This window comes from Macaca thibetana, chromosome 5, assembly GCF_024542745.1.
Source record: "Macaca thibetana thibetana isolate TM-01 chromosome 5, ASM2454274v1, whole genome shotgun sequence".
In the NCBI taxonomy this organism is placed as follows: domain Eukaryota; kingdom Metazoa; phylum Chordata; class Mammalia; order Primates; family Cercopithecidae; genus Macaca; species Macaca thibetana.
Window position 1 is genome coordinate 5,263,359 of NC_065582.1, and position 9,942 is coordinate 5,273,300.

Sequence of the window (9,942 nt, forward strand, 5' to 3'; positions counted from 1 at the left end):
CACCCCTCCAGACATTGAGAAAGAAAACAGGAATTTGGCCTGTGTGTAGGAAACATTTCTTGAGCTGTTACTCTGTGCAGAGCACTTTGGAAGGAAAAGTTGTGCTCCTGCTGTTAAGGAACTTGAGTCACTTGGTGAGCCAGGTCTTATGCACCTAATTCAGGCAGGGGGCGTAGTGAGCGAGCAGAGCCTTGCTAGTATTGACCAGTCAGTGGTGCCAAGTGGTGACACTGAATGAGCACAGGCTCTAGGACCCCTTCTCCATCTCTGCACTTGGCCGAATAGCCTTGGACAAGTTCCTCAGTCTCGCTCATTCTTAGTTTTCCTCTCTGTAAAATGGGATCATAGCTGACCTCTGTGGGATGATATCAGAATGAATCAATAGTGTGTATTAAATACCTTTCACTGTTCTATTGGGATCCATCCTGGTTGGAAACTAGCCATCAGCCCATTCATAACCCCCTCCCTTCTGATCAACAGAATGGCACCTTGAAGATTATCGACAGGAAAAAGCACATATTTAAGCTGGCACAAGGAGAATACATAGCACCTGAAAAGATTGAAAATATCTACATACGAAGTGAGGCTATTGCTCAGGTGTTTGTCCACGGAGAAAGCTTGCAGGTATGTGCTTTCTGGGTCATCAGTTTTGCTGCATAGACGTTGCCATTGCCTGGTACTCCAGGGGCTTTAAATGTGATTGGAAGTTTGAGATGCCTATAAATCGGCTTTCATGTCTAATATACTAGAGCATCATTGACCTGTTACTGATTTTTGCTGCTTGGCATTTCCTACTCAGAAAAATTTGTTCTCTTTAATTTCTACGTTTTTATTTTACTGAGAGAGGTCTGATGTACCAAGGGAGGTTGGATAAACATACTGGGGGAGGGGGGCGTGGGTAATATATGTTTCCAATTATGAAAGAAAATATTGACATGGGTTATAAGAAAGTTTAAAATTTTTACACATATTAAACCCAGCCTATTGATGATATGCTTCCTAATCATTTTTGAGTAAATGGTGGTTGGGAACCAAGAATACTCAAAATTGAAAATCAAAATCAGTATTGCAGTGAAACATGTATGGTATTTGCCAAAATGTTGGACAGATGATGCCAAAGAAGAGAGAGACTCTGGTTTCCTGAAAGTTAACCTTTTGAAAAGTTGTAAGATTTTAAAATTATTTTAGAAGTATATTTTCTTATAAGAGAATGCACTTATTTTTCTTTGAGATTGCAGCTATTTTCCTTTGATCTAGAATCTTCTCATTCTTTGATTTTTATTTGATTTTATTGTTACTAGATTATAAAGAATGGGATATTAGAGATTTTTCTTAAAAATGAACCTATATAAATTTTATTTATTTATTTTCTTAAAGATAGGCTCACTTTGTTGTCCAGGCTGGAGTGCAGTGGCAGTCATAGCTCACTACAGCTTCAAACTCCTGGGTTCAAGGGGATCTTCCTACCTCAGCCTCCTGAGTAGCTGGGATTACAGGTGCAAGCCACCACACCCAGCTGATTTTTAAATTTTTGGTAGAGATGGAGTCTCACTATGTTGCCCAGGCTGGTCTCGAACTCCTGGCCTCAAGTGATCCTCCTCAGCTTAGCAGAGTGCTAAGATTACAAGCATGAGACAGGCTCCCTTTTTTTCCTGTCTCATGATATCCATCATGTTCCTCTGATATCCATCATGTTGTTTATTTGACCCTGCTTCTAAAAAATAAGTACACAGAAGTAAATACAAATTAGAGGTTTGTTAGATTGTTATTTCCAGTGGTTTTTTAAAAACACTAATTGCAAAATTCCTGATACCATCCACATTTTAGAGCCAGGAGTTCTTAATCTGGGCTGAATGAACTCCTGGGGGAGGGGGGTAGTATGTTCTGAAGAGATGAACCATAACTTGGATCATATTCTCCCAGGGGGCCATAAGACAGAAAAATAACCCCTATTTTAGAGCATTTGGATCAAGCTATGTAATGACTCATTTGTCTGTGTTAAAGGCATTTCTCATTGCAATTGTGGTACCAGATGTCGAGACATTACGTCCCTGGGCCCAAAAGAGAGGATTTGATGGGTCCTTTGAGGAACTGTGCAGAAATAAGGTAAGGTTCTGAAGCGTCCAGTCTGTCCTCATCATAACTTGGCATTAAATGTACCTGTAGATATTCAGGGCCCTCCAACAGAGGAAGTAATTTATTTCTCTTACCCAATTAGGATGTCAAAAAAGCTATCCTTGAAGACATGGTGAGACTTGGGAAGGATTCTGGTCTAAAACCATTTGAACAGGTATGACCTGCATCTGAGTGCATGAATTCCTGTAAAACAAATTTTCCACTTGAAGATGTTTTACAGGTAGATTAGATAAACATATGGGGTGACCTAAAGACATGCATGAGGAATAAATAATGGAGCGGTTCGACAGGGGAGAGGTTTTTAAATCAAGAGCATGTATTCTTTTTTCCTGGACATCAGAATATGATCCCGAATCCTCTCCTAAGAGTTGGATGCCTGTCCTTTGTGGAGAAAGTGCAGCTTGGCTGAAATGAGAGGATAGATTGGATGGCGGGAGGATGTTGATCCCCTCCAAGGCTTACGTGCTTTTTAGACCGGTGGCCTGCGTCCTCTTTCCTCTTTTAACTGCCTTGTTTATTGGCAGGTCAAAGGCATTGCACTGCACCCTGAATTATTTTCTATCGACAATGGCCTTCTGACTCCAACAATGAAGGCGAAAAGGCCAGAGCTGCGGAACTATTTCAGGTCGCAGATAGATGAACTTTATTCCACTATCAAGGTTTAGTGTGAAGAAGAAAGCTCAGAGGAAACGGCACAGTTCCACAATCTCTTCTCCTGCTGATGGCCTTGATGTTGGTAATTTTGAATACAGCACGTGTAGGGAAGGAAGCGTTCGTGTTTGACTTGTCCATTTGGGGCTCTTCTCATAGGAATGTTAGAGGAAACAGAACACTGCCTTACAGTCACCTCATGTTGCAGACCATGTTTATGGTGATACACACTTTCCCAAATGAGCCTTAAAAATTGTAAAGGGGAAACTATAAATGTGCTAAGTTATTTGAGACTTCCTCAGTTAAAAAGGTGGGTTTTAAATCTTCTGTCTCCCTGTTTTTCTATTCAAGGGGTTAGGACTTTGCTATCTCTGAGATGTCTGCTACTTGCTGCAAATTCTGCAGCCGTCTGCTGCTCTAAAGAGTACAGTGCACTAGAGGGAAGCGTTCCCTTTAAAAATAAGAACAACTGTCCTGGCTGGAGAATCTCACAAGCGGACCAGAGATTTTTTAAAATCCCTGCTACTGCCCCTTCTCACAGGCATTCACAGAACCCTTCTGATTCATAAGGGTTATGAAACTCATGTTCTTCTCCAGTCCCCTGTGGTTTCTGTTGGAGCATAAGGTTTCCAGTAAGCGGAAGGGCAGATCCAACTCAGAACCGTGCAGATAAGGAGCCTCCGGCAAATGGGTGCACATCAGAACGCATGGATTGTCATTCATGGCAGAATGTTCTTGGACTCTGTTCTCCAGGCCTGATTCCCCCATTCCATCCTTTTTCAGGGGTTATTTAAAAATCTGCCTTAGATTCTCTAGTGAAGACAAGCATTTCAAGAAAGAGTTACCTGGATCAGCCATGCTCAGCTATGACGCCTGAATAACTGTCTACTTTATCTTCACTGAACCACTCACTCTGTGTACTGGCCAACAGATTTTTAATGTGGTTTTCATATCAAAAGATCATGTTGGGACTAACTTGCCTTTTTCCCCAAAAAATAAACTCTCAGGCAAGCATTTCTTTAAAGATATTAAGGGAGTAAATATACTTGGGTACTTATTGAAATGGACAGTAATAAGTAAATGTTCTTATAATGCTACCTGATTTCTGTGAAATGTGTTTGAGAAGCCAAAATTCTAGGATGTAGAAATCTGGAAAGTTCATTTCCTGGGATTAACTTCTCCAGGGATTTTTTTAAGTTAATTTGGGAAATTAACAGCAGTTCACTTTATTGTGAGTCTTTGCCACATTTGACTGAATTGAGCTGTCATTTGTACATTTAAAGCAGCTGTTTTGGGGTATGTGCGAGTACATGTATTATATACAAGCACAACAGGGCTTGCACTAAAGAATTGTCATTGTAATAACACTATTTGGTAGCCTAACTTCATATATGTATTCTTAATTGCACAAAAAGTCAATAATTTGTCACCTTGGGGTTTTGAATGTTTGCTTTAAGTGTTGGCTCTTTCTATGTTTTATAAACCAAAACAGAATTTCCAAAAACAATGAAGGAAACCAAAATAAATATTTCTGCATTTCAGGGAGTGAGGCATCTTTTTTAATGTCACTTTTAATATTCAGAACAGCCTGTAATGTGCACAAGCAGAGAGCAAGAATGGCCCTGGGCCTGGAATCCTTCCCAGTTGTCTCCTTTTCTTCTTAGTCACCCTCCTCTAACTCAGCTGGCCTCAGACACTGACACTGACCCGAGCCTCCCACCAGGTTGTCTGTGGCAAAAGTCCTAACTGGTTGTGGAAAAGAAAGTCATGGTGTGAATAACAGAGAAGGTCCTGAAAATGCAGCTTCCTTGCTGGAAAATGGATTTCAGGTGATGCTGGCTGTAACTGGTGATTCTGTGGTGAATTGAATTCCACTATTGTATTTTAGCAGTATTTAGTATTCCCTTACTGTAGAATTATTTTAGATGTCTCTTTATAGCAGCCAACTTTTCCTTGTTTCTTTTCTTCTATCTCTACCCTATTCCTTCTGTTACGATTTTAAAGATTTTCTTTTCCACAGGTATTAATGAATCAACCCCCCAATTTCTTCCAAGCCTGTTGTGTTTAAATCTAGTTTCCTCTCTTAAATTCTGTTTGGTGTGATGATGTGCACATCAAGCCCTGTGCAGATGTTCTCTCATCCATCTTCCACCTTTATTTATTAAGATCCTTATCTTAGCGGGGGGCAGTGGCATGCACCTATAGTCCCAGCTACATGGGAGGCTGAGGCAGGAGGATCCCTTGAGCCCAGGAGTTCGAGTCCAGCCTGCCCCTTAAAAGAATTATTTTTGAGACAGAGTTGTGCTCTTGTTGCCCAGGCTGGAGCGCAATGGCACGATCTCAGCTCACCACAACTTCTGCCTCCTGGGTTCAAGCTATTCTCCTGCCTCAGCCTCCCGAGTAGCTGGGATCACAGGCGCATGCTACCATGCCCGGCTAATGTTTGTATATTTAGTAGAGACGGGGTTTCATCATATTGGTTAGGCTGGTCTCGAACTCCTGGCCTCAGGTGATCCGCCCACCTTGGCCTCCCAAAGTGCTGGGATTACAGACGTGAGCCACTGTGCCTGGCAGGAATTTTTTTTAATGCAGATCCTTCTCATGTCTTTTCTCAGCTTACCTTCCTCCCCTTCTCTCCTGATGAAGTGTGAGGTTCTTAAGGCCTTTCCTTTCTCCCCTCTCCCTTAGCACTAAACATAGGGCTTAGAAACTAACAGATGTTCATTAAATAAATCTTTTGAACAAATACCTGAAATTTTGAACAAAGCTCCTCTTGCAATGAGGTTGATAATAAACACTGGGCTCTTTTAAAATCATGGTGAAATACACATAAAGTTAGCATCGTCACCATTTCTCAGTGTACAGTTCCGTGGCATTGAGGACATTCATACTGCTGTGCTGTCGTCGCTACCATCCAGCTGCAGAAGCTCTTCATCTTGCCAGACAAACTCTGTACACGTTAAATGACAACTCCCCGTTCTCCTCTCCCATTAAACTCCTGGCGGCCACCACTTCTTTTCTGTTTCTGTTAAATTGACTAGGTACCTCATATAAGTGGAATCATACAGTGTTTGTCCTTTTGTGACTGGCTTATTTCACTCAGCATAATGTCCCCAAGGCTCATCCATGTTGTAGCATGTGTCAGAAATTTCCTTCCTTTGCAAGGCTGAATAATATTCCATTGTGTGTATAAGCCACGTTTTGTTGACCCACTCATCCATCGATAGACACGCAAATTGTTCTTACCCTATGGCTATTGTGAATTGTGCTGCTGTGAACACTAGTGTACAATTCTGTGGAGTCCCTGCTTTCACTTCTTTTGTATATATGCCCTGAAGTAGAACTGCTGCATCATATGGTAATTCTATGTTTAGTTTTTTTTTGAGGAAATGCCATATTGTTTTCCACATCAACTATATCATTTTACATTTCCACCAGCAACGCACAAGGGTTCCAATTTCTCCACATCCTCACGAACACTTGTTTTCTGTTATTTTCAGTAGTAGCCATCCTAATGAATGTGAAGTGTTGTTTCATGTTGGTTTTGATTTGCCTTTCCCTGATGATCAGTCATGTTGAGCATCTTTTCACATGCTTGATTACCACTGGTATATCTTCTTTGGAGAAATGTCTATTCAAATCCTCTACCCCTTTTTAAAAAATGAGTTGCTTGGGATTTTTATGTTATTGAGTTCTCTATATATTCTAGATATTAATCCCTAGACCTGGTTTTAATTCTTCATTTTCACTGCCCTGCTAGGGTTCAGTGCCTCCTTAACAGCACTAGAGATGTGACGGTGCTTCTTCCCTCAAATCAAAACCACCTCAAAAGCCCAGTGGTCTCTCTCCTGCCAGAACAGAAAAGAAAAAATACGATTGATTCCAAGAGAGTTGTTTGCCTGGCTGTGTGGCAGTCCTTTCTTCCATCCAGGCCCCTGGCATGCTAATACTTCTTTCTGCAACTTCCCTGAGAGCTGAAGTCTCCAGGAGGACCTGAGTCAGGAGGCCCAAGTAGGGAAGTGAGGGTCTGGCAAGAGCAACCCTGCTGCCCTCAGAGCTCCCCAGGGACCCCTCCCAGGCCCCAGCCCTGCCATACCCTCATTTTACATCTAAACTCGGAAAGCAGTCTATTTTTAAGTCTATTTGGCATGTGGTCGTTAAATATTTTTGTCCCACTCCCTATTTGTAGATTATTGTAATAATTAAAATGTGTTGCTGCACGCCAGGAACATTTTACGTAGATTACCCATTTTATACTTACAAACTTTTGAGCCAAATGCCGCCATTATTCCAGTTTACAGATGACGAAATGGAAGCACACCAATAATTTCATCAGTGTCATGCCCCCAGACAGAATTAGAGCTAGCCATCTGCTTCCAGAGACTGAACTCGAAACCTCATGCCGTGGATCGCTGTTCCTTCTTGTGTGTTTTTGGCACTGAGCCTCCTGAGAAGACCTGGACTGCTTGGTGCCAACAGTTCTGCCTCCAAGCTTCAGAACAAATGGTTTTGATTCCCATCTAATGGCTTTTCTTTGCCCCAGTAGAGGCGAATGCCACTTCCCAGAGTTTTATTCTGGTTTTATAACTTAGCAGAAATGAAACCCCAAACCCATCAAGAACAAAAGCTTGATAGAAACACCACTCACCAGGTGTGGTGGCACACGCCTGTAATCGCAGCACTTTGGAAGGCCGAGGCAGGAGCATTGCTTGCACTCAGGAATTTGAGACCAGGCAGGGCAGTACAGTGAGACCTCGTCTCTACAGAAAATAAAACAATTAGCCAGGCATGGTGGCGTTCACCTGTAGTCCCAGCTACTTGGGAGGCTGAGGTGGGTGGATTCCTTGAGCCCAGGTCAAGGGTATGGTGAGCTATGATCTGCTACTGCACTCCAGCCTGGGTGACAGAACAATAACCTATCTCAAAAAAACAAAACAGATACCCTGTATTAGGAAAAAAATACGCATGAGTCACAGATACGCAGGTTCACATGATTCCCCAGAACTTCCACGAATCACCAACGATGGAGATAATAATGGCCATAGGTATTGTGGATTTGCTAACGGGCAGTATGCCATGCTGTGCTCTTCACGTATGCTCTCATTTAATTCTCACAAAACCCCTGTTAGATGGGTGGTCAGTCCATAACGATGTATTCACTATCAACTAAGTGCCAGGCACTACTGTATGCTGTGGAGGTGCAGCAGCGAGTGTGGCAGACGAGATCCTTGCCCTTGGGAGGCTTACTTCGTCATGGAGAGAGAGAAGGAGGCAATTGACAAGAAAACAAATGAATAATGCCTATTGTGATGGATGCTTTGAGGAAAGCAGTTGTATTGACGGTGCCCATTTTTAAGTGTTGTGGTCAGAAAAAGGTCCCTTTGAGGAAGTGACATTTGGGGGGATAAGCCAAAGAATGAACAGAAAGCCTTACAAAGCTCTGGGGGAAATGTTTTCCAACAAAAGAAGTAGTGGGTGCGAGGCCCTGGGGTGGGAAAGAGCTCGATCTATTCAAGGAACTGAAAGGAAGCCGACGTGTCTAAAGCATCATGAGCAAGGGCAAGAGTGGACTGGAAAGAAGTTGATGATGCGGGGCCAGGTTACCAGGCCCTGCCGCCCTGCAGGGAATCTCAGTTTTCCACTGGTTTAGGAGGAAAGGGTTTGGGGCAAGCAGTGACATTCCTTGAATTCCCCTTTTGGGAACAGCTGCCGAGGGCTAAGAAGAGAGGCACAGAGACAGGTGGAGACAGTATAGTGTGCGAGGGCAGCTTGAGCCAAGTGGGTGGCAGTGGCTGGAGAAGGAATTTATTTGAAAGCAGTTTGGAGGTAGAACCACTGCGTGGGAGGAGCCAGGAGCAGAGAGGGCTGGGGGTATGAGCATACTAGGGTAGATGGTGGCGCTGTGCTTACTGAGACGGGGAAGATGCCAAGGCATGTGTTTAGGAGGAGGGATCAAGAGCTTGGACTGGAAGTTTTCACTTGAGGTTCCTGTCAGACCACCACGTGAAGAGACACACGAGTCTGCGGCTCAGGCTCAGGAGACAGCTCCAGCTGGAGAGAACGGTTCAGAAAGCCACCAGCCAGAGAAGGGATTTAGAGCTGTGGGACCTTATCAGGTAACCCGGGGAAGATGTGTAGATAGGAAGTGCAGTAGAGGACCCAAAACAGAGTCCTGGGGCCCTCTGACGAGAGGGTTAAAGAAGGAGCCGGCAAGGGTGATTGAGAATTACCTGCCTTGCAGGAACGACCAAAAACCAAGAGTATGGGGTCCCTGCAGCCAAGGCAGAAAGGCATTGTGGGAAAGGCATAAGAGGCACTGGTTAAGGCATATGCTGTTAAAAGCAAAATATGTTGCCAGGCACGGTGACTCATGCCTGTAATCCCAGCACTGAGAGGCTGAGGCTGGAAGATTGCTTGAGGCCAGGAGTTCAAGGCCAGTCTGGGCAACCGTAGCAAGACCTCCGTCTGTACAATTTTTTTTTTTTAAGGTAGAATAATGTGGGGATAGTCCACTACATTCAGCAGTGGTGGTGACCCTGGCATAACTGCTGCAGCAGAATAGGGAGGACGGAGCCTGCTGGAGCACATTGAGGAATGAACTCCCAGGAGGTCAGGATAAAGGGTAAATCGCTCTGTCTCGCTGTGAAGAGAATGGAGATGAATGGACAGTAACTGCAGAGACGTGGGGTTGAGAGGTTCGCTTGTGCTCGCAGGTAGTGGTGGTTTCGAAGATGGGAGACACTGGAGTAGAATGACAGGCTGGTGAGAGTGATCCAGCAGAGAAAGAGAATGATTTAGGGAAGGGCTAGCTCGAGAGGTGGGGAGGGTTAGATAGAGCTGAAGGTTAGTGGCGAGACCGGCCTTTGATAGGACTCTTCCATTACAACAGGAGAAGACTTGGCAATGTGGGTTAGATGTTGGGTAGACCCATGGTGATTGGGGTGGAAAGATTAGGGAGCTATCTGAATACTTCTGGGTTTTTGTTTTCTGTTTTTTTTTTTTTTTTTTTTTCTCTTGAGACAGAGTCTCGCTCTGTCACCCAGGCTGGAGTGCAGTGGCCCGATCTCGGCTCACTGCAACCTGCACCTCCCGGGTTCAAGCGATTCTCCTTCCTCAGCCTGCCAAGTAGCTGGGACTACAGGCGCCTGCCACCAC

General features: G+C 43.9%; 1 protein-coding gene across 12 annotated transcripts in view; it reads left to right on the top strand.

Annotated features, from left to right (window-relative positions):
• The window catches only part of ACSL1 (acyl-CoA synthetase long chain family member 1), a 72,075-nt gene extending 67,747 nt beyond the window's left edge, over positions 1-4,328 (top strand). For all 12 annotated transcript variants that reach the window (XM_050791690.1, XM_050791693.1, XM_050791686.1 and 9 more), the window contains 4 exons: positions 481-624; positions 2,005-2,106; positions 2,219-2,290; positions 2,661-4,328. In XM_050791690.1, the coding sequence (XP_050647647.1) occupies positions 481-624; positions 2,005-2,106; positions 2,219-2,290; positions 2,661-2,801 (459 nt within the window). In that variant the 3' untranslated portion in view covers positions 2,802-4,328. The remainder of the gene's footprint in view (positions 1-480; positions 625-2,004; positions 2,107-2,218; positions 2,291-2,660) is intronic.
• The last annotated feature ends 5,614 nt before the right edge of the window (positions 4,329-9,942 follow it).